General features: G+C 43.0%; 1 protein-coding gene across 3 annotated transcripts in view; it reads left to right on the top strand.

The window, feature by feature from the left end:
- The window catches only part of CPNE4 (copine 4), a 630,288-nt gene extending 603,584 nt beyond the window's left edge, over positions 1–26,704 (top strand). For 2 of the 3 annotated variants that reach the window (XM_057546087.1, XM_057546088.1), the window contains 6 exons: positions 2,650–2,783; positions 10,148–10,202; positions 13,200–13,251; positions 15,855–15,988; positions 21,488–21,724; positions 26,173–26,704. In XM_057546087.1, the coding sequence (XP_057402070.1) occupies positions 2,650–2,783; positions 10,148–10,202; positions 13,200–13,251; positions 15,855–15,988; positions 21,488–21,724; positions 26,173–26,307 (747 nt within the window). In that variant the 3' untranslated portion in view covers positions 26,308–26,704. The remainder of the gene's footprint in view (positions 1–2,649; positions 2,784–10,147; positions 10,203–13,199; positions 13,252–15,854; positions 15,989–21,487; positions 21,725–26,172) is intronic. The other variant, XM_057546089.1, reaches the window with a different exon arrangement.
- Positions 26,705–26,932: the final 228 nt, after the last annotated feature.

Here is a 26,932-nt window from a genome sequence, read left to right as displayed (position 1 = left end):
GCATCAGATTCATTAATAAAAAGGAATAATAATCTCTACCTCCCAGAGTTTTTATGAGAATGAAATAACACAATGCCTGTAAAGCTGCCAGTGCAGGTGTCTGACACATAGTAGGGTTTCAACAGAGGTTACCCCTCCCTTCTTCCCTTTGTGTCCAAAGTAAGGGCATCTAAGGGTTGGAGGAATACTCATATGACCTTTTCTTTTGAAACACTTAGTATTATATTAGCGTTTTATCAGTTTGTACTCCCTTATTGAAAACATCTGGAGGTTCTGAAAATAGAATTTGAATCCTGCTTAAAGTTATTTTCAACATAGTCCTGTGGAGAGGTGAGGAAGAAAAGGGGAAATTCAGTGATGAAAGAATAACTTTACGAAGGAAAAAAAGAGAGGTTGTTAGTGAATTACTGTTAGTCAATGCTTTTTCTCTTCTAGTTACTTTGGTTTGATTGCAGGCTTACAGTATAAGAGGAGGTGACATTTTTTTCCATCAACGTTACTCTGAGTCTGGTCTTTCAGAAGCAGACACAGAGCACATAGCCCCTTTTCTCTGTCCTTCCAGAACTAGCATCCCACCTTAAATCCAATGAGATATTCCAGTGGTTTGTTATAATGGAATTTTGCCAAATGTTATGCAAATAGCATTTGTCATTCACAAGATCATAAGAGAAAATAGAGCCTTTCTATCATCAGTCAGCCAGTGAATGGATTCTGTTGAGCTGGATGCACCATGAACATTCCTTTCTTTCCCTACAACTCCTTTCATTTTAATCCCTCTCTCCCCACTCTCCACCTCCAAGATAAAGCATTTCTTTGGAGAGGTGTTTGCTAGGTTAACTTTCATTGAATTGGTGATGATATTAGAAATCAGAAGAAATACACCTTCCCGTTTTAGCACCACCCCCAGGCTAAAGAATTTTGTCGTTGTTATTGTTAAGAAGTGTCCTGTGTGGGACTTCCCTGGTAGTCAAGTGGTTAAGAATCCACCTTCCAATGCAAGGGATACAGGTTCGATCCCTGATGGGGAACTAAGATCCCACATGCCTCGGGGCAACCAAGTCTGTGCACCACAACTACTAGCTCATGCGCTCTGGAGCCCACACGCCACAACTAGAGAGAAGTCCGTGCACTGCAACGAAGACACAACAGAGCCAAAATTAAAAAAAAAAAAAAAGTGTCCTGTGAGTCAACTTTTATTTAGATGATGATGATGTAGGGGGTCAGAAAAAACTTAAGTTCAAAGATAATGCCGACTAGGTGGCCAGACAGAGGTTTCTCTTCTCCTCTTGCCACTGACAATGCTGTAGACTTCAGGCATCTTCTCTGTTGTGGGTGGGAGTTTTTACATGAATGAGCCTTACACAGAGCTGCTTCTGCAGAAATTTTATTATAACCACTTCAACACCTCTCTCTACAACTGTTCACTCATGAAAATAACAGTGGCTTTGTTATACAGACTGCATCTTTAACACAGAATTTAGTTTTGAGGGAGTTTAGCTAGGCCTCAGAGATGGAATCGTCCTGCCCGGAGAGCACTAAGGACACTTCTTAGTGAATTACAACATTCCACCCTTCCCCTTGTTGCCTGGTGACGTCATGGGTCAGATGCTGGGTTTTCTGCCCTGGACGTCAATCTCAAGTTCTGTTTTGGACAAGGAGAAGAGAGGGCATGGGGGAGAGGGAGGTTGAAGACTATAGAAATGTCCTCAACCAAATTAATAACTAGTTTTTTTATTGAAGTATAGTTGATTCACAATGTTGTGTTAATTTCTGCTGTACAGCAAAGTGACTCAGTTATACATATATATACATTCTTTTTTTATATTCTTTTCCATTGTGATTTATCACAAGATATTGAATATAGTTCCCTGTGCTATACGGTAGGACCTTGTTGTTGATCCATCCTATATATAATAGTTTGCATCTGCTAATCCCAAACTCCCACTCCATCCCTCCCCGACACCCCCTCACTCTTGGCAACCACAGGTCTGTTCTCTATGTCTGTGAGTCTGTTTCATAGATAAGTTCATTTGTGTCATATTTTAGATTCCACATGTAAGTGATATCCTATGGTATTTGTCTTTCTCTTTCTGACTTACTTCACTTAGTATGATCATCTCTAGTTGCATCCATGTTGCTGCAAATGGCATTATTTCATTCTTTTTTATCGCTGAATAGTATTCCATTGTATATATGTACCACATCTTCTTTATCCATTCATCTGTGGATGGACATTTAGGTTGTTTCCACGTCTTGGCTATTGTGAATAGTGCTGCTATGAACATAGGGGTGCATGTATCTTTTTAGAATAGAGTTTGTCTGGATATATGTCCAGGAGTGGGACTGCTAGGTCATATGGTAATTCCATTTTTAGTTTTTTGAGGAACCTCCATACTGTTTTCCATACTGGCTGCACCAATTTACATTCTCACCAACAGTGCAGGAGTGTTCCCTTTTCTCCACATCCTCTCCATTATTTGAATAACTAGTTTTTAAAGCTGATGAATTTCTTCTCTAACTCTGCCTATTGGCAGGTGTGTAACATACTGCTTTCCCCCCTCCTCTGGCTGTGTCTCTCTCAGGGCTAATCACAATTCCTACAAAATGCATTCATTTTAAATCCACCCATTTGCCTATCTTCTCTTCCAGGTAGCTATAGATTTCACAGCCTCGAATGGGGACCCCAGGAACAGCTGTTCCCTGCACTACATCCACCCCTACCAGCCCAATGAGTACCTGAAGGCCTTGGTGGCCGTGGGGGAGATTTGCCAAGACTATGACAGGTATGAGACTCCCCATCTCTGTGGGTTCCTTCGGCCCTTGCCTGACCCTGGGCCAAAGAATGGAAATGAAGTTATGCTGAGGCTCATGAGGGGACAGACTAAAGCTTTGTCCCAAATGTGTTATCCTCTCCACACCTAGAGAAACTGAGTTCATGCCAAGCTCACATTGACCACCAAAACAATCCTTTCTTAGCTTTTCTTCTCTTACTTGGCTGGCAGGACCACTGGATAGCGATTTTGGTTTCCCTTTTGTAGTTTCATTATGTGCCTTGCTACTCAAAGTTTGGTGCATGGACCAGCAGCATAACTTCACCTAAGAACTTCATCAAGTCCCACTTGAGAATCTGAATCAACATCTGCATTGTAACAAGATTCCCAGATGATTCGTGTGCACTTTGGAGTTTGAGAAGCACTGATTTATTGGGCACTATTCTATCTGATCCTCACATTAAACGTTCTGTCATGGGTGTTGTTTAACAGAAGAGGAAAACTGTGCAGGGAGGTGAAGTGATCTGTGCTCTGCTCCACACCCAGGGGCAGGATTTAAACCCAGATTCAGCTCATTCCACAGTGTAAGCTCATAATAGTGGGGTTTCATGGACCTCAAAAGCTGCTGGTAACTTTAACAGAAGGTGTGTGTGTGCCCACGACAGTGTGTGTATGTGTTTGTAAGTCTGTATAGAAAACACAATTTTGAGACCAGATCAGTATTACATTTATTTTTACTTGATAATAAATATTGACCTTGCCCACCAAGAGAATTCCCTGTAAGAAGCGATTTACATAAATTACACTGAACTGAATTTATTCTGCCTTTCCAGTATTTCCAGATTGAGGTGAAGTTGTTCACATGTTTGATCAAGAAGGCTCTTTGAAGTAGAATGAGTATAAATATAAATATGGGTAAATCTCAGTTGACAGCCTGGTCTGATTGTAATATAGGGCTAGTCAGTAATGAGCAGCAACTAATTGACCTATTAAACCAGGAAAATAAAGAAAGTGACTCTGTCCTCTGGTTTCAGGGAGATTTCATGGAATAGCCTGATTTCTGTTCTTTCTAGTCTCATAATTGGTTATAAACCATGATAACCTGATACCCAAGCACCACAGGGAGTGACACAACCTAGTGACCAGAAAGTGCAGAGAAACCAAAAGGACAGGTAATAGGAAAGCTTCCAGCAGTGGACTTCCCACTGGCGAGTCTCTGGATTCATATTGTTCATCACCAATAACTCAGATGGGTGTGAGGTCAGTTGGGGATGAATGAACAGGTACAGTCAAATCAGACAGCTCTAAACACAAGGCCCCTGCTAACATTTCCTCTTTTCCACATTTGGAACAGAGGGCAATAATAACATTTTTAATTACCTTGTTGAAATGATACTTGTACTTAACCTTGAAATATTGTCTGTGAAGACAACTTGAATCTCAGCTCTAATTTCTTTAGACCCCAATTCGGGGAGGTTCTTAGAGGGGCTCGTGTCATATGGAGATTTCTACCAAGGAGAGAAAAAGATGGAACATATTGCATCCTCACTGTCAGAAACTTCTCCAAACATCCCCAAAACAACAACACAGTAATTCTCTCCTTTCTCTCTCTCTCACTCTCACATACACTCACACACACACACACACACACATACACACACAAGTGTGCCCATATGAGAGAAGAAGGAAGAGAGGGAACATCTTCTGGATTCTTAATAACTTTTAAATGTTGAAATTCTCATAAAAGAGATAAAATAGGTAAAAGCACTTAATACAACACAATAGCTGCTTAGTAATAAAGTTGACTCTAACTGACTCTGCAAGGCACAAGGCAGTGTAATAATGAATTCCAAAGAGGAGATTTGGTGGGCTGGCCAGAAATTAAGATGCTGACACCCTGAGCCCTTGCTGCGGTTGTGCAGCAGATTTACCGGACAAGTTGCAGAACTTCTGTTTCCTGATTACCTTGCATGAAAGATGCAGATACAACAGTCAGAGGGACCCGCACATCTTTTAGAGCTGTTATCCCTTTATAACGTGAGCCAGACAAAGCCTGGGGAGGATTTTGTATTCCCTCAAAAATAAAGATTCATTCTAAAAGTAAGAGATGACACTTTCGGGGTTACATGAAGAATCATCGCAAATGATTCTTCTAAAAATTTAAAAATAAAATACCAAAGTTGTCGGCCCCAACTGGCCAAGAAAATCAGGTTCCTTCAGCTCAGTGGAGCTTTTTTATTTTTCATATAAAGAAGGCACCTCAGCATTGAAATGGGCACACTAATCGCTTCTTGAAAACTGACAAGGTTCCACTGCTTCTCCTCTGTGTGGGTGGAAAGACAATAGACAGGAAGTCAGGACATTTCAAGTCGGGGTTTTGGAATTAATTTATTCTTGCATCAAAGTCAGTGAGGTTGTTGCTCAGAAAGAAACACTTCAGTAAAAACTGACAGAAGGCACCGTTCCCCCTCCTGCAGCGACACGGAGGTTTTTAATCCCCAGGAGGCTTGGAAATTCCTCCCAGCCTCTGACAGCCAAGGGTTTTCTTCCTGCCTAGTACAGTCACTGTTCACGGGTCATGATGAGCTGATCCGTGAAGCTGAACAGCTTGAGAGATGCGTGAAGTTCGGAGTTCTCAGGGTGGCCTTGAGGGGAGGCTCCCCCCAGACTCAGGTCCTGAGCCCGGAAGGCAGCCCAGCCAGCCCATTTTCTCTGCACCTCTGAGAGGGAGACCCCTGCCCTCTCTCCCCTCCAGCTCCCCAAGAACGTGCGCTCACAAACGAACTCATCTGTTCCCGGTTGGTTGTAGCCCTTCCCCAGCTCCTACGAACAACCTGGTCTCTTTAGGCTGCTCAAGGCAAAAATGGTATCCATTCCTTGGGCTCAGCAGAGATGTGAGTCTCTGACCACCTGCCATGTCCCTCATAGAAAGGTTGGTCTAGCTGCTACCAAGAGAGTATAAATACGGTACATTGCTCGCAAATACAGACTGATGTTTGATAGGCTTGGCCACCCCAGAATAAGGCAGGGGTACTGGAAACCAGAGGCAGGCGTCTCCTCTGAGGTGTGCTCAGAGCAGTGCGGAGGCAAGGTTAGAACTGACACAGGCATGTTCGAGTGCAGAGGGTTGGGTTAGAAGTCAGAAGGCAGGGTTACATCACAGTGCTACCTTTTCCACTCTGCCGATACCAATCCATTGTTCTCAACCTTGGCTCCACATTGGAACCACTCAGGAAGCCTTAAAACAAGCGGTACCTGGGCCCTACCCCCAGACACCCTGATTTAATTAGTCTGGTGCACATCCTGAGGATCAGGGTTTTTAATTCCAATGGGCATCCAGGGTTGAGACCCAGAGTTAAATTGGGAGAGATAGGTGAGATGAAGCAGCTGAGGACCTACTGGGTGCCAGGCCCCTCACACAGTGCTGTAAAGACACAGAGAGATTAATAAGCACAGTTTCCCCTCAAGTGGGTCACAGTCTCATGGGGGAGAAAGGCACATAAATGAATCACAGCCCTACATGGCCTATGTAAGGATGGGGATGCATGAGGAAGGAAGGATTAACTCTATCCTTTGTGGAAGAGAGATTGACAGTTGAGGAGGGCCTCCTGGAGGTGGTGAGTTCTGCTAATTCTGTTCTTTGTTGTTATTAGCACATTATTCTGAATCATTAGACCAGACCAAACTCCTATGAAGGGCAGAGTCAACAGGGTCCTGGTGTCAGGGGTCCTGGGTTCAGATCCCAGCTCAGCTCCCTTTATTCTCCTGAGGTTGTACTGGGCCTTGGTTTCCTTGACTGCAAATGAAAGATTTATCTAACTTCCCCTGCAGGGTGGTTGTAAGGATTAGATACAAAAGTTTTGCCTTTTGTACATACTTGATAAATGATAGAGGCTATTTTCTTTAACACTCTTACACAAAAGGGAAAAGGACTATAGTGTCAGACTTAAAAGTCATTTTGGACCAATGACCTTTAAAATTTTTTGGCTCACATACCCCTAAAAAGAGTGTTAAAACATATAGCCCTCACACACTTTTGCATTGAAATCTAACATTTTCCATCAAGAGTTTAAATAGTGACAAAGAATGAAAATTCTAGTGTAATGTAAATATGGACATTTAAAAATAAAACTCTTACCTAACTCTTGCAAATGCATCCAGCAGAATCTAAATGTCATAGCTATTTGATACCCACCATCGTCCATTTAAAAAATGCACGAACAGTTTCATCAGTTTGAGCTGAGAATTTTGTTTCTTCTTTTTCATGAACTCATATTTACATTCCCTTCCCCCATAGAACTTCATTCCAATGTATCTTTAAAAATTTGGTTTGAAATTCCTTTATTGATCACTGTATCATTCATGTCTTTAACTAAAATATGAATATAAATTTTTGTTTCCAATCTCTAAAATTTACTGTAATGAAAAGATTCAAAGTATTTAAAAAATATCTTCTGGTTTAGTTTTTATTATAATCCTTATTAGTGTGTAATTGATCATAAATATTTGTGAAATTTCAACACCTGATTATTACCTATAAAAAATAGAAATGAAAAAATCTTAATGAAACAGATAGTAGGTTATTTTCCCAATTAGTTTACATATCTGTGGATGACTGCTACCTATGACCAGAATGGGAAAATCTAGCATCAATTCTAATCCAATTTTTTGTTTTTATCAATGTAAATACTAAGAAAGCTTGTTTTTATAAGTCCATGGTAATGGAAAGAGTTTGCCTACGAGTATTATGTAATTCTTTCAATTCTAAGTTTTATATCAAAAAATTACATATCTATCATCAAAAGGTATTTTTAATCATCTACCACCTGACATCAGCACTTCCTACAATTTTTTTAAAGCAAAAATGAGCAACTACCTGACTTACAAAAGGATTTGTTTGCCAGTGAGTCATTCACATCAGGAAGTGTCTCTTTATTTTCTGCTGTGAAGCTTTTACGCTCAGTAGCAATGCACCACGGTGGCTGAGATTCCTAGTGCATGAGCGGAGGTTAATTGGGAGAGGGGAGGTGTGAATGAGGAGCAGGTATTTCCATCAGAGATGTTCCCAGAAGATGAATTTCAGTAAAGAATACGTGGGGAGGTAGAGGAACTGAATACTGATTTCGTTTAAAACAAAGAAGCCATGCTCTCATATCCCTAGAAGGACTTTGCATTTCCATGTACCCTAGCTTTAAGACCACTGCTTTAGAGAACAGCCTTTATTAAATATCTAGTTGTTCTGAAATGCTATTTTGCTCTCAGTTCATCTCCATTTCCTTATGGACGCAGTCATTTGTCTTTTCTTTTATTAATCTCTTGCTTTAGCCCACTTTTCCTTACCAGGGAGGGTAAAAATGCATCTTCCAACTGCAGGTCATCTGATCAAGGTCTTTCCCTAAGAAGTTCAAGACAGCAAGCTCATTGCCACTGAAGACCCTGGGCTCTTAGATAGTATTTTATAGTGTTTTATTCCAATAGTAAGAAATACTGCCTTCAGCAATGTGGTGATCTGCCCTGAATTTTCCAGGTTGGAAGTTTCTACCAATCAAGTCCTCAATAATTGCTAAATGACCCCTTTACTCAGTGCTGGTGGATCCTATCTTAAGTTCCCTGATGGGTTGGCATGCCGATGCTTGCTTGTGTGCTCAGCTTGCCTTCCCTTGCCTCTTGCATAATAAGACTCCTCTTTGCCTAGTTTTATTTCTAATCAGGGAAATGAATGCTTAAATCTATTGTGCTTAGGCTTGAATTTTTTTCTTTAGTATGTTTATTAGAGTCTTTGTGACTTCAGAGAACTGACGCCCTCCTGACTCATTAATTATTCCCCTTGTAGGTGAGGCATTTTCCCTACCTCCCTACTCTTGAAACTCGGTTGTATAACAGTGCATCATGCACAGCAAACTTCAAATCCACAAGGGTGTCTTGAGGGTTAAAAGGAATATAATTATGTCTGGAACACTGGTTTTGTGATTAGAAATGGGTGGAATATTAAATCTCACCCCTCCTAAACTTATCAAAGAAATTAAAAAGTGTGGAGCCTTCTAGGTTTCTCTGTTTTGACTTCTGAGCCATCCGAGTTGGAAGAAGCAGGACCCATCCTCCACCCAGAACAGTTTTCTTCCAGACTTAACTAGAAAATACCTCTAAAATCTCCTTTGCTGATTCCTCCCCACATCTGCTCACCCTTGTCTTAGTTAAGAAGGAATTTCTGAGTCAAAGTATTTCAATATTTCCAAGGACCAGAAGTATTTTTTTCTCAGAGCTGTGGCTAATCCTTTATAAGATTTTATGATTTTCTATTTATCATCATTAATACCTTTTCTAATACCTGCTAGATGCAATGCCCCACGAAGCCCATATCTACACAACAGAAAGGGAAAGAGGGAACTGGTGATTTTCTGGCAAATTTAGACGTTGATTTCAGAGAATTCTGGTTTCCCTGTACCTCCCAACCCCTGCCCCAAATTTGATCAAATGGGCTGTATTTTGGTGAAGTTCTATCAAAGCCATCATTGGCTACTGATGACCTCTAAATCAGTTAGGTAGTGATGGGTGATGGTCTGGCTTTGATCCTTTGACTTCTCAGCTTGGGGCTCCCCTTTTGCATCCAGAGACATTCTGGGACAGTGAGCCCTTATCTGAATTTCCTTTTCTCCTTGACTGGCTCTGCAAGAACTGCGAAATGGAGGAACTGTTCCAAGAAAAAATCTCAGTTGTGTTTTTAATGGGAGAGAAAGTAAAAGGTAGATAGCCTGAGGGGGGCATGCCTTCTTCCAAGAGCAATACTCCAGAGCCCAACTGCAACAATCCCCTGACAGCACAAATTTTGCTTAAGAAGAGTCTTATTTGTGATCTGGTCAGGAGGCCCAGTTATGGGAAGTGCAAGAGGAAATCACATTTAATGCTGTACATAATCAGTAAGTTATGATGGTATAATAGAAAAGGCATGGGCTTTGGAATCGCACAGTGCTCGCTGGTAAACACCTTGGGTCACTTTCTTAGCCTTTCTGAGACTCAGCTTATTCATCAGTAAAACAAGAATAATAAGTAGGTGGACCTTCAAACATTGTGTGAAAATTAACTAAGTATGTACATGGCCTAGCATCATATCTGGCATGTTGTAGTGCCAATCAATGTTTATTCTTCTCCTGCCCATTGTCTCACCTATAGTATAGGAAAGCAGTAAAGTGATGAACTTTGGGGATAATTTCTTGATTTTAGTTGCTCACACTATTGCTATCCCCTGTTACCACAGGTAATCAAGAAGCATGAGTCAGCATTTGGCATAGTGACCTATTCTAGCAAGGTAATGCAAGTTCGTGTTTTTCTTCCTCATTAGATGGACAAATGTAGCAACTTCTTTTTTTTAATTTCAGTGACAAAATGTTCCCAGCCTTTGGGTTCGGTGCCAGGATACCCCCAGAGTACACGGTGAGTGAGTGTTTTGCTATAAACAAAGGATGACTTGGGTTTCCCTCACTGGAGTCTCACTCTTTCGACCTTTGATATAATTATGTAAGGGCCCAAAGAGGCAGAAGTGGTCTTCAGAACCAGTGAGATTAGCTCCTCGGAGCCTCTGTTTTGATGACAGCCAATCTCCTGGTATTCTGGATTGGCCTTCTCAGAGCCATTTCCAAATGAAGTATTCCATTGTTTAGCTTGTTATAGACATAGTCAGAGACTGTGGAAACACTCAGAAGTTGATCTCCAGTGGCTCAGAAACCATGTATTCAGATCTCCCCTGGAGAAAGACCCTATTGACTATGTTGACAGTGAAAGTCCGTGACAGGGAGATCTACAGACTCCCTCATCCCAAGTCCCTAAGCACCAGTCTTGTGTGGGAGACACAGAAAAATCCTGAAGAAAGCGCTGCTCAGGCTCAGAGAATCTGGAGCTGAAAGGATCATGTAAAGACACTGGAATCCTATTTGGTCTCGATGCCAATTTCTCACAAAGAAGGCAGAGACTGTACGTGGAGAGATTTGTGCTACAGTGGGGCTGAGGCACTCTCCCATGGTATACCAGATGACCATGTGGGACACTTTCCACAGGGGACTCACCTTCCCAGGTGGGAGAACCTTGGAGAGGAGCAGGGCTCCTGCTGCAGCCTCAGGAAGCCTCTGAGGTCCCAGCTAAGTGCAAGCAATACCGCCCAGTCATCAATTTCTCTTTTACTGACCTTGTCTGAGCTGCACAGCAGGAGGCAGATGCCAACTTTTGCTTCCACCCCAGAGCTGTCAGACCAAGGGCCTTCAGTGAAAGAGGGAGTCCACCTCCCTTTTCCTGCTGGAGTGAGAGATGATGGAGTAGCCTGTCTCCCTGACCTGTCCTCCTCCTTGTTTGCTTTGTAGCCCACACTGGCCTTCCTGCTGACCATGCTACAGAATTCTAGAAGCATTTGTTGGAAATGAGTACATGGTGGGGGAAGAATATAGAACAAGAGCTGTCAACTGGTGGCCTGTAGACATTAGTCAGGCCATATTCTATTTGACACACAGTTTTTTTTAAGAATTAGACAATTTCATATAAAATGTCAGATTTCTGGCTTCTCTGGAAAAACTGAAAGGCCTCATAACACTAAAATTTAAAAGATTACACCTAAAAGTATTAGCCAGAGCTCAGGAGATGCAGTCCTCTTCAGATGGAGTATCAGTTCCAGAATGTGGGCAGGTGGGTGCCCACCTTCCTCACAGAGGTGCTGAGCCTTGAGCCTGGAATGCACCTGGACAACCACCAGTCCAGCTGCCCTGAGATGCTTGAGTGTCCTCCTCACATCCCCCCAGACAGCCTTCCAGTCTCAGCTTGGCCCAGCAGGGCTGAGGACAAAGGTGTACAGCATACCTGTCTCTAGGCCTTCCTGTCCTCATCCCTGACATCTGTCTGGTCACCCTCCTGAAGCAACTTCTTCTTCTTGCTATTTGCTAAAGTCCTGATCCCCTGGCTCCACTCTGACTGGCAGCTAACTTATTCCTGCTGCCCTAACTGGCACCCCTTACATATTCTCAGTCAGCTCCCCTAAAGCCATTCAGATACCCTTTTCCATGCCTCATCTCCCCTCTGCCCCAAACAGGCCCTGATGGTCTCAGCAACTCAGGTGACCCCCAGAGTGTTTATAAAGTTACCATGGCTTACTTCTTGAGGATAAAATCTCAGTTTGCATTGAAACTGAGCCACATGCACCTCCGCCTTAGTTTGTGCTCTCCTGGGACCTTGCAACAGGGATTTGGAGGCAAGCAGTTTATTTGAGAGTTGGAGGAAACCTCAGTAGAGAGTGAGGAAATGGGGAGAAGTCAACATAGGGTTTACTAACAAGCCATTACCAGCATGGACAGCCAGAGCTGAATCCCAGGAGACAATGCAGAGCACACACAGACCCCAAGGGATAAGAGAGCTGGGATATTGACACACCACCTCCCATCAGCCCATGATGAAGAGCTACTCCATGGGCACATTACTCCCAGGGGACATTAATTCCCCACCGTTTTTAGCCTGTCACTTGGGCAGGCAAAGCAGGCTCTGGAAGCCCAAGAAAAACTTAAGGTAAATAAAGCAGGCAGGATGGTTGGCAGTCGGCTGAGTTGCCTGGAAAAGCCAAGGGCAAGGGAATGTGAGCGAGGCACCAACAGCATCAGCTCTGACCCCCACTGAGAAAAGAGGGGTCTTTTAGCACAATGACCTATTTTCTAGGCCCCAGAGAGTCAGTCCTGTGGGAAATAGCCTTTGAAATGGAAGTCTCAGTAAAATTCCAAGTGACCCAATAAAAATGTCTAGATGCCAGGACACCCTTCTTATTTTATCAGGTTTTAGAAAGAAAAAAAGTAAACCACATATTATTTGACCTTGTACATATGTCCTGCCAGGTAGAGGAATTTGTGTTGGAAGTATTACTTTTCCAAAAGCAAGAGTCTATTTTTACCTGTATGTATGTGAAAATCCTCCTGCCTGGCAGCTCTGTATATTATGTTAGAATGAGCCTTAAATGTCAACAGCTTTGCTGGAGCCTTTGTAACCATGGCCATGTCAAGCAGACAGCTTAGGTTATTGAGTTATCATTTTTTAATCACTGGGTCCAAATAGAACTCAACCAGATCTAAGCCTCTGGTCTGCGGCCACTTCTATCCGGAAGCTATTTGGAGTTACATTTTTATGAAATATTTTCTTAGATTTTTTTTCATATGCCTATTCTCCCCCTCCCGCCAGCATTTATCTGATTCTAGAAAATCTCCCTGTCACCTCAACTCCACAGGGAGCTTAGAATCCACCCTCCATCTCAGAGTGATTGTGTAAAGGCTTAAAATGGTTCCCGCTGCTTGACACATAATGAATGTAATGAGCATCTGTTGGCAAACTCCAAGCCCCAGTGCCTCCTTACTGGATTAATGCTGTCATTCTCCTTTCTTCCTTTTGTAAATTTTAATTGGTGTCCAGGTATCTCACGACTTCGCAATCAACTTTAATGAAGACAACCCAGAATGTGCAGGTAAATCACAACGTGAAAGGAAGTCAGTGTTTCACAGCCCTTTTCATACTTTTCCCATTTTAGTTTCTCACTCCTGATGCAGTATGTCAGTGATGATTGTCCACAGCAGAGAAGTAGGCTCGCTGGACCCAAATAAACACGCTACTCTGAAGGCCACAACAGAGCAGAGACGTAAGAGCTGGAAAAGACAGAATGCAGAAGAGGTCTTGAGCTTAGAGCAAGAATATTGATTCCAATTCTGGATTCTTCTGGCCAAAAAAACAAAAAAACAAAAAATTTGAGGGAAGGGTCACCTGATGGGCAGTGATGAGGTACCCCTCTTTCTGCTTTCCAAGTTGTCATCAAGTATTTATTTTGCACAACGTCCTCTCGGTGAAGTAATAAGGAAAAGGGGAAGCGTGGAGATCATGTGACACTTTCAGCATGTTGGCAAAGGATATGCCCTCAGCAACTTCAAGCAAGTCACTTCATGGTTTTGTGCCAGAAAGAGCCTTCTCAAAGACTTTGGTCTGTATTACGTTATTTCCAGCTAGAAATTCCCCAAGCCATTCCACAAAATAATGATGATGACTATGATGATAAATTGTATCCTAGAATCATTTTTCCTGATTTCTAAATAATAAATAGAGCCAAGTACACCTGTTGCTATGAAAATGGTAAGACATTTTTGCAGTGGGCTGGTGGAAATGTCCATGTCTCTCCTCCTTCCTGTAGAGGAGGAAGGGGCTGAACAGGGTTAATTCAGATCCTGTGGGGGATGTAGAACATCCCATAGTTTCTTTCACAAATTTGGCACTAACTGTACAAGAACATGACATCAATATCCCCGGGTCTGCACGTGACAACCTCTGAGGCCAGATCTCCATTCTGCCCTTATTCCCTCTCACCATCCCTCATGCCAAGTTTATTACAGTTTAGGCTTCCCTCATCTCAAACCATGCCCTCTCTTCAACTGTAAGAATGGTTTTCCATCAAAGCAGAATGAAGGACATATCCAGTGTTAACCCATTTCACATCTTAGAATTCACCTGCCTGGTATTTTTGGAAGAGAACTCAGACTTGCTTATCTTAGGCAAAACCTCAAAAACCAAAACAGAAAAAGAGATTCTGTTCAGCATCACTTAACTTCAAAACCAGGCTATGTAATGATTTGGCACCTGTCTTTAGAATGGCAGACTTTGGGGCAGGACAAAGAGAATGCAGCATTTTCAGTCATTTTCATACACATTTTGTTACATGCATGTGTATAAAGGCAGAACAGAATACAACTTGCTCATCCAAGATGCCCAAAATCTGGTTGGCAGGATGTGGAGGGAAAACAATCACAGCAGGGGCTTTGTGGGTCTCTCTGGCTTCAAACAGGACCAGTGTGCCGTTTCAGGGTAGAAAGGGGTGTAGGAGGATGAGAGGAAACAGGGGAAGAGAGAGGTAACACAGGCACAGACATGGAGAGGACCCTTTGAACAAAAATCATTGGTAATGGGACTGTCTCTGTGGGATCACGGTTAGAACATTCAGTGTGCAGCCAAGACTTATGCTGGGAGGAGCTACACTAGCAGGGCTGCCTCTTCCAGCAGAGCCCACCCGTCATGATCTCTTGGGTGGAATCCCCCCTTAAATGAGGGGTGCCCATGGTGATGGACGTCACTCACCTGTACTACAGTCCCCGGCAGACTACTGTGACCGTCATTTTGCTCATTCATCACACATTTGGGGAGCAGCTACCATGTGCCCGACCTGCCTTGAGCTCATGAGAAAGAAAGTCACAATTCCTAACCACAAGAACCTTAACATCTGGAGAAACGGTTGTGGGTACGCATCACTCACATAGGTGGCCCAGGGTGGTTATACTAGAGTCAACAGGACGGTGTGAAAATGAGAGGGATGTTAAAGCTGTGAGCATAGCCCTTAGAGCCAGACACACCTGGGTGTGAATCCTGAGTCTGCAGCAAACCTCTCTGAGCCTCAGTTTCTTACCTGTAAAATGGGTACAATGTTGGCTTCATTACAATAGAAGGATCTAATGAAATCTATTGTGTAAGGTGAGACAGAAGGGAGACATTGGTGGAAATGATCGCTTTTGACTTGAACCTTTAAAGAGAATGATTTCAGACCAAAGTGATTTCTCTCTGAGTTTTAAGTTGTAGGGTTGCAAAATATTCCCAATATGAATCCCTTATTTTTGAAAGTGTAGAAAAAGATTTGGGAATACATTGGTTTGTAACTGACATTTTTTTAATGGGTCTAGAATATTCTCTTTGTCATAAAAAGCTTGTTTGTATTCTGTAGCAAACACAATCATTCATTAATAAATTCTTCCCAAGTCAATTTCCAAAAATAAATAAATAAATAAGTAAGTAAAATGAATAAAGAAAATGATTTTAGTGGGAGTGGAGGCAGAAATACCAGCCCAGATGTGGTATTTTCTTTTTTATCTTAAGAATATAAATGTGCTATTGATAAGGACTATTTGGGGGAAGTTAATGCTTCATTTGTGTGTGTGTGTGTGTGTGTGTGTGTGTGTTTGTGTGTGTGTGTGTGTTTGATTATAAATATATTTAGGGAGACTATTTAGCTATTGATCTTTGCCAATTCCACCTCAGGGATTCAAGGAGTTGTGGAAGCCTACCAGAGCTGCCTTCCCAAACTCCAGCTCTATGGGCCCACCAACATCGCTCCCATCATCCAGAAGGTCGCCAAGTCAGCATCAGAGGAGACCAACACCAAGGAGGCATCGGTAAGGAGAGGGGTGGTCTGCCTGCTAATGGGCATTTACCCATCCTCACCTGGATACTGGCCATAGCACCCATCCCAATCTGACAATAAATTTGCATTTCTACCTGTGTGAGTTTGAAGAAGTGACTTAACCTTCCCCCTGTCCTCAGTCTCCTCACCTGAAAAATGGGGATAATCATGTCTATCTCTGCTGGATTAACATGAGGTTTAAAGATGACACAACTCAAATGTCTGCAATGTTACCTGAACACAGGAGGCCTTCAACAGGGGAAGCCACTATATTCACTGGAGTGTAGGTCATCCTCATAATACTCATACTCACCTTCAGTTCCTGGGAAGGAAAAAAAACAACTGTCCAAAACTAAGCTTGCTTTCCAGTGTACCCAGACTACAGATGGAAGTGAAGTTAAACAATGGGTTATTCTTCCGCCTGGTAGTCAAGTGAAGTAACACACAATATCACACTGAAGGTTTATTTCAGGTCCTATTAGTGGTTTTCTTAAGAAAAATGCAAACCAAGGTTACAAGGCCAAATAGAGTTTGTTTTTTTCCCCTAATATATTAGACTTAAATATATTGCCGTAATAGCTTTTCTATGCATCATTTTTCAATACTGTCATTATGTCCTATGTCCTTTTTTAGCTTTATGACTTTTTCTCAGATTTAGCAGAATATTGTTAATGTCTGAGATTTTCTCTGGGTTTTATCCTGGGTTCCAAGACACTGAATTTGCATGAAGAACATGATATGCTGCTCCCTCACCTTCTTATGTGAGCTCATCTGACCCCCTTGCCCTGTGCCTGTGTTCTCAGCTTCCCTTGTGTTAGGATGGGCTGGACCACACTCCCATCTCATGGCGACCTCTGCTCTGTGCACTGCAGCACACACCTCCCAACCATTAGGGACACTGACCTCATACTTATATTCCCTTTCTCTCCTCATCACATATTTTTCCCTTTCTACTGAAGACTCATTCCTATTAGCAAATAAAGCATGTTACAATATCTCTTGTTTAGGTTCAAAACTCTCTCTCAACACCACTTAACTGTCCCTTATTTTACTCTCTTTTACAGCAAAATTCATTGAAAGAACTGTCCATATTCACTGCCTTCATCTCTCCTCCCATTGGCTCTTCCACCTATACCACCCAAACTTTGCTCCCCGACACCCCTGTGAAGACCACATTTGTTAAAGTCAGTAGCATCTCCATCTTGCCAAACCCACAGAGGCCTTGAAGCAAATCTGAATCCTCTCAGATGCAAGATTTAGGCATAGGGTTGGACAGGATCAGTATTTCATTTTATTTTTAACCTTTTTTTTTAATCATCAGGACTTCAAATTCAAATACTTCAAATAATACCTTGCTCAGAAACCAAACACATAAAATAGATTTTAAGAAAACAGACTATTTTTGCTAAATCTGGGCTGAAGGATGAGGTCCAAACTTGTCTATTCTCCTTTATCCCCAAGAGCATCCAAGGCATCCCTAGGGCTCCCCGGAGCCCAGTTTGAATCATCTCAGCCTCCCTGGGGTACCAGGACTCACAGGAGTAAAGAGAATCTGACATAGGTCTGAGTTCTGGACTAACACAAACCAGCATGAGGCTCTGGCTATTACTCACTCCTTCAGGGACCGATGGGTCTGCTCTGAAAGGACAGGTCAGGAAACAGTACTGAAAGCATCTAATCCACATGTCCCCAAATAACTCACTCCTATAGGCCAGGAACACTGATGCTTTCCCCCAGAGGTTTCCATTACCTTTTGAACAGTGTATGGTCCAGGGCCCCTTGTTATCACTGACTGCTAAGGGTCCTAACCTTGAACCTTGTAGGCAAGTGCTGCCAGGAAGTCTGTGGCTGTAGGATTTTCTCCTCAGTTTTGTGGAACTCTTCTAGAAAGAAAAAAAGTCCTCTCCTTATGTAAGCAGGACCTCAAGTACATTCAAAGACTATAATATTTCATCCGTGAGCACTTTCCTAGCCTGACTTTGGAAGCAACTGTTACTGCGACCTTTATTGGAAATTTCCATCAGGGTTTTGATCCAACAGTCTGCAGCCTATTACCTTTAGCTAGATTAAACCTGGAAGGATCAGGTTCTAGAATCTTGACAGTCTCTTCAGACCAGAGCTTCTTAACCATTTTTGTTCCATGGATACCATTAGCAGCTGGTGAAGCCCATGGACCCCTCCTCAGAAGGGCCTTTAAATGCACAAAATAAAATATGTTATAAAATAAACCAATTATATTGAAATGCAGTTAACAAATATCTTTAAATGTGACATAGAAGCATCATAAATATAGTAATAAAATTAAATTATGAGAATTTGTGGCTGGCCTAATACTGTAATTTCTAAGTAGTGTTGAATGTAAATGACACGTTGAGATATTTGCAGACACTGTAAGATAACAGGAACGTATTCTGTGATTTCTATTAGTGACTCAGTCACAAGTACAGTTAAAACTAATTTTATTTGTTGATTATATTTAGAATTGAAAAAAATGATAAGCTTTAGTTAGAGGTCAGTGAAAATAAAACTTTAATTTACCCCAGCTGCACAGACTGCCTGAATCCTTTCAACTCAACAGTCCGCAAGCCTAGGTTAAGAACCCCTGCTCTAAATGAAAAGACAGCCACATTCTGCAACCTGTTTTTCAGTGGCTTGCTAGCTAAGAATGGCTTTTACATTTTTAAATGGTTGAAAAAAATCAAAAGGAGAATAATATTTCATGGCACACAAAAGTTATATGACATTCAAACTTGTGTCCATCAATAAAGTTTTATCGGAACACAGCCATGCACATTCCTATCAAGCACTGTCTATGGCTGTTTTCATTCTAACAGGCAGAGTTATGTCATTGCCACAGACATCATTATGGCCCGCAGAGCCTAAAGTATTTATTATAGCCCCTTTACAGAAAATATTTTGCCAACGCCCGCTCTAGACCACAACAACTCTAAACTTTCTTGATGTGGTCGTGTGACTGTCAGGTTGTTTGCTCCTGGGGGGTATTGTAGGGGGCAGGTAGGGGAGATCCGTGCCCTGGACCATGAAGACCGGATCAGACAGGAGTTACGGGAGGGTGGGGAGTGGACGATGAGGGCACAGAAGTGCGATTCACTCACGAGCCCACCTGCTCGGGAATCAGGATGAGTCTCCATCCAGGTGTGGCACCTGCCATGGCCTCCAAGGCACACACTAGGAGGAGTCATTTCTGGTTCTGGTATTTCCTACACTGCTTCCCTCCATCCCCAGGCCACCAAGCTGCCTTCTTCTGTGCCTTCTCCTTGCAACTCCCTAGCTCCTTCATCACTTCACCCAACTGAAACCTTCCTCCAAACTCCCAGGCCACCTTCTCTGTGAATGTATAAGACTTAAAAAGCATAGGTATGGATGAAAATTGACAACTCGAATGAATTTGAAAATTGATCAACTAGAACTAGGGGTGGGTAGTTAGTGGACATGGAACAGAATTAGTCTCTCTCTCTCTCTCTCTCTCTCTCTCTCTCTCTCTCTATATATATATATATATATTTATTTATTTATTTATGTATTTATTTATTTATTTATTTATTTATTTTTGGCTGCATTGGGTCTTCGTTGCTGTGTGCGGGCTTTCTCTAGTTGCGGTGAGCGGGGGCTACTCTTCGTTGAGGTCCACAGGCTTCTCATTGTCGTGGCTTCTCTTGTTGCAGAGCACAGGCTCTAGGCGCATAGGTTTCAGTAGTTGTGGCATGTGGGCTCCATAGCTGTGGCTTGCAGACTCTAGAGCTCAGGCTCAGTAGTTGTGGTGCACGGGCTTAGTTTCTCTGCGGCATGTGGGATCTTCCCCGGTCAGGGCTCGAACCTGTGTCCCCTGCATTGGCAGGCAAATTCTTAACCACTGCACCACCAGGGAAGCCCCAGAATTAGTCTTTATATTAAACTGTATGGAAAGCATTCAGGACATGTGACTATCTTCATCATAGTGTGAATTTCTCTTCTCTCCAATTGTAGTTTTGACTGAGTTGTTTTGTTTAAAAACATTTTTTTCAGACTCGCAGAGAAAAATGGGAACTCTTTAGCACTGCCAGCCTATATGCAGCTTTCTAAGTGTGATTCTCAAAACCAGATGTTTTCAACATGTGATTATTCTACCTAGCCTTTCTCCTTTGAAATGTGACAACTTGGAATGGTTTCATCATCCCACATTTACTCCCTGTAGATGTTGAACATATTGCAAAGATTACATTAGAAATTATTTTGGGTTTGGCATGAGCAACATCTCAGTGACCTCCTTCCCTCCCCTCTCACTTGAGAGGCTGTCATGATGCCTCTAACGACTAAGGACAGTGATGTCCTCCACTGGGCCTTACCTCTCCAGACCCCATAGCCCTTCCCAAGCCCTTCCTGTGCTGATGAGCATGGAGCCTTCTCTCCGATCTCCGTCTCAGATGAGTCACCCACCAGCCTGTCCAACCAGGACTTAGAGCAGGAAGAGTCTTCTGCCCACATCCTTGGAGAAGGGCAGCCACCTGCAGGCCACACACTAGCCCAGGGCACACAGCCTTCAGAGGCAGAGACTGTGACCCTTGCCTCTTCTAGCAGGGCTTTAGTGCAGCGCCATCCACTAGAAATACAGTGGGAGGCGTGCAGCGATTTTAAATTCTCCAGTAGCCACATTTAAAAAAGTGAATAGAAGCAGGGAAATTAATTTTAACAATATATTTTATTTAACCCAGTATAACTAAAACATTATCATCTTAAGAGGTATTCCATATAAAAAATTATTAATAAAATAATATACATTCTTTTTTTTGTACTAAGTCTTCAAAATCCAGTGTGTATTTTATAGATTATATAGATTATATAGATTTTATAAATTGATAACTGAGAAAGTGGATTCACATATTTATAGTTGTTCCAAACGTACTTAAAAGATTTCCAATAACTCAATTGGGTATCCACTTTTTAAAGTTAAATTTAAATTCATTCAAATGAAATAAAATTAAAAATTCTGTTTCTCCATTGCTTTCGCCACATTTCAAGGGCACAATAGTTACATGGAGCTGGTGGCTATTGTAAATATTAGGCAGCTTGACTTTAGACTCTTGCAAATCTCCAAGATGAAGAGGACCATATGAATGATCTAGTCCCACCCCTCATTTGAGAGATGAAGAGGCTGAGACCCAGAGGAGTTAAGGGAAAATTCCCAGCATCTCAGAGCAAGAGGCTTTGAAGCCAGCTCCCTGACTCTTCTGCTACTCTGTCTACACCCTGTGCTTTGTAACCATCACTAAGGTGATTATTAGAATTAACCTGCAATTACTGTGCCTGCCTTTAAGCTCCATTCATCCTAAGTCTTCATTGTTTAAGGTTGTCAACACGGGCACTCAGGAAAAGTCAGTTGTCACTTGCTGTGGTCAGTATGCACTGGAGCCGCTGGAGTGTGTAACTGGCTTTGTCCTTGTGTCTCCCACCTCTCCATCCCCATCATCTCCTGGTGTCCCACTGATGGCAGCAATACTTCATCCTGCTGATCCTGACTGACGGGGTCATCACAGACATGGCCGACACGAGGGAGGCCATCGTCCATGCCTCCCACCTCCCCATGTCGGTCATCATCGTGGGAGTGGGCAACGCAGACTTCAGTGACATGCAGATGCTGGATGGCGACGATGGGATTCTGAGGTCGCCCAAGGGAGAGCCCGTCCTTCGCGACATCGTCCAGTTCGTGCCCTTCAGGAACTTCAAACACGTACGCATATCTCGGGAGCTTCCCCTAGGAGAGCAGAAGCCCCCCTCCCCATTTTTCCACCAGTGTTCGTAGTGAAGCAATGCCAGCTGTCCCTGCTTGGGCCAGGCTGACTCCCACCCAGGACATGTAGAGCTTGGCTTGCTGGAGAAAGAAGTGTAACCTGAGTCATTGATGAGGAGTCATGCTAACTATGTAGCCAACATTTCATTGGAGCTTGGCCTCATCCACAGAATTTAGGGTCTCCAGTGTACCCAGGACTGCCATATACAGTTGGGCAGGTTGTTCCCTGCTCAAAGTTGCCTGGCTGAAGTAGCAAAGAGGAGCTGAAATTCGGCCTTGGTTCTCCTTGTCAAGCCACGTGCCCAGGCAGAGGTCTGTGTTTGCCTTGGCAAAGTATGTTTTCAAAATGATAGAAACTTAAATCCTGTATAAATATATAGTAAGCAGCATCAAAGATTTATTTAATTCATTAATGACGGAACCAGCAAGATAACAAAGTTAGTTTAAAGGATGATATTAAACAGTTGTTTGTGGTCAATAGGGGAAAATGCTGGAAAAAGTTTGCTAAGGCAGAAGCAAAACTGGTTCATGACTGACAGGGTTTTAAAAAAAAAAAAAAAACTTTTCTGATTCATACAAAGTTTCCCTCTGGGATGGCGGTGGCCCTGAAGAGCCCTGCAGAGCCTCCCCCACTGTGTCACAGACAGCCCCCTGTGTTGTTCCGTTCCGTGCCCCAGTGAAAGCTCCCACAAGTGTGTGGGCAGTGAGCCTGGGTGACTCACAGCGGGCAACTCTGCTACCGTAGCCCATCTTCCACTTGCCCAAGGGGAGGTTTCCAAGCCCCCAAGCTGTCTGCACAGGACAGCAAGGTGAGGCTTCCTCTTCAAGTTGGGGTGCTCTGGAGCTGAATCGCCCACAGTTGTGTTCATCAGTGAAACCACTTGCTTGCATGGTGCCCGAGGTGTGTTCTTCCAGACTGTGATGTCCCGCCCTGTCTTGTCAGCTGGACAGAAGTACCACAGGAATGACCACCACCCACAGCATTGCCTGAGTGAAGAGGGGTCCAAGAGCTTCTCCAAACCACCCTCTCCCCGCCCCCTACAGACACACACACACACACACACACACACACACACACACGCGCCACAGGGCCGTGCACTGTTGCAGCCTCCACCCAGCCCCTGCTCTCCCTCACACACTCGCAGAATGCCTGCTGTGTGCTAGCACTGGCACCACGGTGAGATGAGGAGCCATGGGGCCCAGCCTCCAGGAATTTACTGGAGAACTGCCCAGTTGGAACACAGGTGTCCGCAGAAAACTCTCACACTAAGAGATCTATGGGCGATAGATAGATCGTGGAGATGGGCCACCCTGTCGCTACAAAACTTCAGAGAAGCAGCTGGAGCTGGGACATGAGGAGGACAGACCTTGGCGGGGGGGGGGGCAGGGAGGTGAGGGGCACCCGCAACAAGGAAGTGCCTGATCGGCGCGAGGAAGGGGGCGCGCTCACTGTCCCTCTGCTCCAGGGTCCCAGCTCCCTGTGGTCCACTAGAGCAGAGCACCAGGAGTTTAGCACCCGCCTTAGCTTCCTGAATTTCAAATTAGATTCTGAGAACCGTTTCATTATCCAAACTAATCTATTCTGAATTCAATAAACCATAAATAAAACACAGAGTGAGGCACTGATATTTCATACAGCCAGGAACCCATGAATCGCCTCTTTCTGCTCTGCATGGTAACTCAGAGCTTTGGATAGGGCAGAGGCTCTGAGCTGTGTGGCTTGGGGCAAGTTACTTAACCTCTCTGTGTCACAGACTTTCATCTGTAAAACGGGGCAAATAACACACACATTGGAAGATTAGAGGTGGGGCTTATATAACGCTCAGCACAGCGCCTGGTGCATGTAGGTGGTTAATAAATGTGGCTTTTATTACTGTTCTTGCCAGCTACTTTCATATTTTCTTGCTTTATCCCAAGTTAATGGACCTCCAGGCCCTCCTTGCTCCCCAGAACCACCAGCACAGATATGCAAAGGGCAGGAGAATCATTGGGAACTGTGCTGTCCAACACAGTAGCAAAGAGCCACATGTTGTTATTTAAATTTAAATTCATTAAAATTAAATTTAAAAATCAGTTTTTAGTCACACTAACCACATTGCAAGGGCTCAGTGACAGCACGTGTCTGGTGACTACCACGTTGGACAGTGTAAATACAGAATACTTTTATCATCCGAGCAAGTTCTGCTTGACATACTGTTCAGGAATATTTTTGTCTTCAAATAACAGCAAATCCATCTCACAGTGGATTACATGAGTAGTTCTTAACCAAGGATGATTTTTCTCCCCAGGGGACATTTGGCAATGTCTGGAGACATTTTTGATGGTTACTTGCATCCAGTGGGTAAAGGCCAGGGATGCTGGTAAGCATCCTACGATGCAGAGGACAGTCCCCACACAAAGAATTATAAAATATATCCAATATATCAAAATAGCAATAGTGCCAAAATTGAGAAATCCTGGATTATATAAGTACAAATATACTTTTCTCGTGTAGCTAGATGTTAGGGGCTGGTGGCTGCTGACATTAGTTTTTTCAATGATTCAATAGTGTCAGGACCAGCACTTAGAGATTCTTTTTGTTATTCTCTCACAATAATAAAATGGTTGCCATAGCTCTAGGAATCATATTCTAGTTCAAGGAAAAAAGGAAGAAGAAAGAGAAATAGAGCCAGTGATGTCTGTTAAAGAGCTCCAAGAAACACCCCCCAGGAAACTCCCACTTGGGTCTCAAACAATGAAATTGGGTCACATGGCTGTCCCTGGATGCCAGGGAGACTGGGAAGTCAAGTCTTTATCTTTCTAAACTTTGTGTGAGCAATGATCAGAGAGAAAAGGGAGGAAAGGACTATTGTGTCTTCCCCAGAGTAAAAGTGGGCCATGATCTAACACACGACCCTGAGCAGTTATTTATAAAATAAAAGAGCGTTCATGGATACCAATGTCCAACATACTATGGAATCTTCAAAATGTGAGCAGTCGCTTTAGAAACACTCCTCACAGTGTTTTCAGATTGTTTTTAAGGTATGTGTCTTTTACATTTTGAGCCTCCTAAATACTCTGAGATAGAATGAATTCCTGTTCTTTCCTTTCTTGTCTCAGAATATCGGGGCATAGCAAGGTTGAATGGCTGAGTGACAAGCCACATAGGAAGGAAAGAGCTAGAAACCTGGTCATCTGGCATTTAGGCCAGCCCCCTTTCCTTCAGGACTTTTCCAGAGGGACCTCAAACATTTCTCTCTGCTTCAAATTTTCAGCCTCTTCAGTAATTGCTAACAATGAGGTTCAGGCAATCTTACTTGCCCAGCGGCTGGGGAGTTAGTAGTGAGTGCCAGGGTCAGAGGTCCGGCCCAGCTCTGCATGAGTCCAGAGTCCATGCAGAATATCAACCTCTACCTTCCTCTGCCCCAAGGCCTGCAGTGAGTCCATAATGCTGATATAAGAAAAGCTACATAAATTAGCACAGTATTCAAGACTCTCCATTACCGGGCCACAAGCTCATTTTCCAACTGAATGCCCCACCAATCCTGCATCCCCAACACACACACACACACACACACACACACACACACACACACACACACACATGCATGCACTTCCTTTAGAGCCCCATCAGATGACTCACTGTCCCTAGAATGATCAAATGCCAATCCTCTCCTTCTCCCTGTTTTAAAATATACCCAATGTAAATGCCATCTCTTCTTGGAAGCCTGCTGTGATTTCCTCCAAGATGCCTTAGTCTTGTTTTTTTTGTGCTCTGGTCACACAGTGTCTGTGACTCCCTAGAGCAGTGCTTCTCAAATTTCAATATGCACAGGAATCACCTAGGCATCAAGTTAAAATGCAGATTCTGATTCATTAGCTCTGGGATGGGTCTAAGATTTTACATTTCTAACAAGCTCCCATTGATGTGATCTGCTGGTCTGTGGGATGTATCATGTTCTGCCTCATAGGAGGGTTAATTTCTGCCCCACCAGGTTCCCCTCACATGACTGTAACTTCCTAATGGCAAGAATCATAGACCCTATAAACCCTTGCATCGTGCCTGGAACATAAATAGGTGTCTGGATTTGAATGTAAATCAGATACAAAACTGCAAGGCAATTCTTTCTGCCATCCAGTGTTCACCCATCCTCAGATGTGAATAGTTTTATATTTTGAGACAGACATGAAAAAATATAATTATGAAATTAAAGGTTCATTTTCCAACAGTCTGACAACTCTTGCTTGGAGTAGATGCTGACAAGTACAGAATGAATGGTGAATGAATGAATGAATGAATGAATGAATGGGACCAGCTGCTTAGAGCAGGACTCAAGTCTTTTAGGCTGATTTGGGTCAGATTCTCTTGGCCCGGTGCCAAAGTCACTGTGATTTCTTCTTCCCTGCAGGCATCTCCAGCTGCCCTGGCAAAGAGCGTGTTGGCTGAAGTCCCAAACCAAGTCGTGGACTATTACAATGGCAAAGGGATTAAGCCAAAATGTTCATCAGAAATGTATGACTCTTCCCGGACACTGGCTCCATGAAGTCTACACACTTTTACAGAGTCCTCAAATACTATTCCTGCTGATACTTAATACTTCTATTATCCTGTACTTAAAAAGACACACAGGTACACATTTAAAAATAGCACGTTTTGGTGATTTTTAACTAACTAACAATTTTTTTTGCATGTGTAGCCCTGAGGCCTGGATCTGCTAAGCCCTTGTATTGTTAAAGACTTTTTACAAAGAAACACGGATAATTATAACTTACTCTTTACATTACAGCATGTCGCCTTGATATAAAATGTTATCTGTATCTGTTTTTTATACAGGTTTGTTGAAATTTTGCTAAATTTCTTATTATCTTTACACTGTAAAGCATTTTGAAACATTTCTTGAATGTTGATAGCCAAAACATATTTGGTTTTATCTGCTACAGGATGAGAGACTTTTTAAAATGGCAGATGCATGGACTGTATTTTGCATGTTTAAAATAAAAAAAAAAAAAACATGCTGTTTTTGCAGTTGTCGTCCATAATTCCTCCCTGCTGAGAATGGTCTCTCCACTGAAAAAGGGGCTTATCCACCTAGAGGTGGTCTTCCTGAAGTGGGTCTGGGGTACCCAATCCAGCACCTCTCAGACCTCCCCATGTATACAAATCACCAG

Source organism: Balaenoptera acutorostrata, chromosome 4, assembly GCF_949987535.1.
Source record: "Balaenoptera acutorostrata chromosome 4, mBalAcu1.1, whole genome shotgun sequence".
In the NCBI taxonomy this organism is placed as follows: Eukaryota; Metazoa; Chordata; class Mammalia; order Artiodactyla; family Balaenopteridae; genus Balaenoptera; species Balaenoptera acutorostrata.
This window is presented reverse-complemented; position numbering and strand designations above follow the sequence as displayed.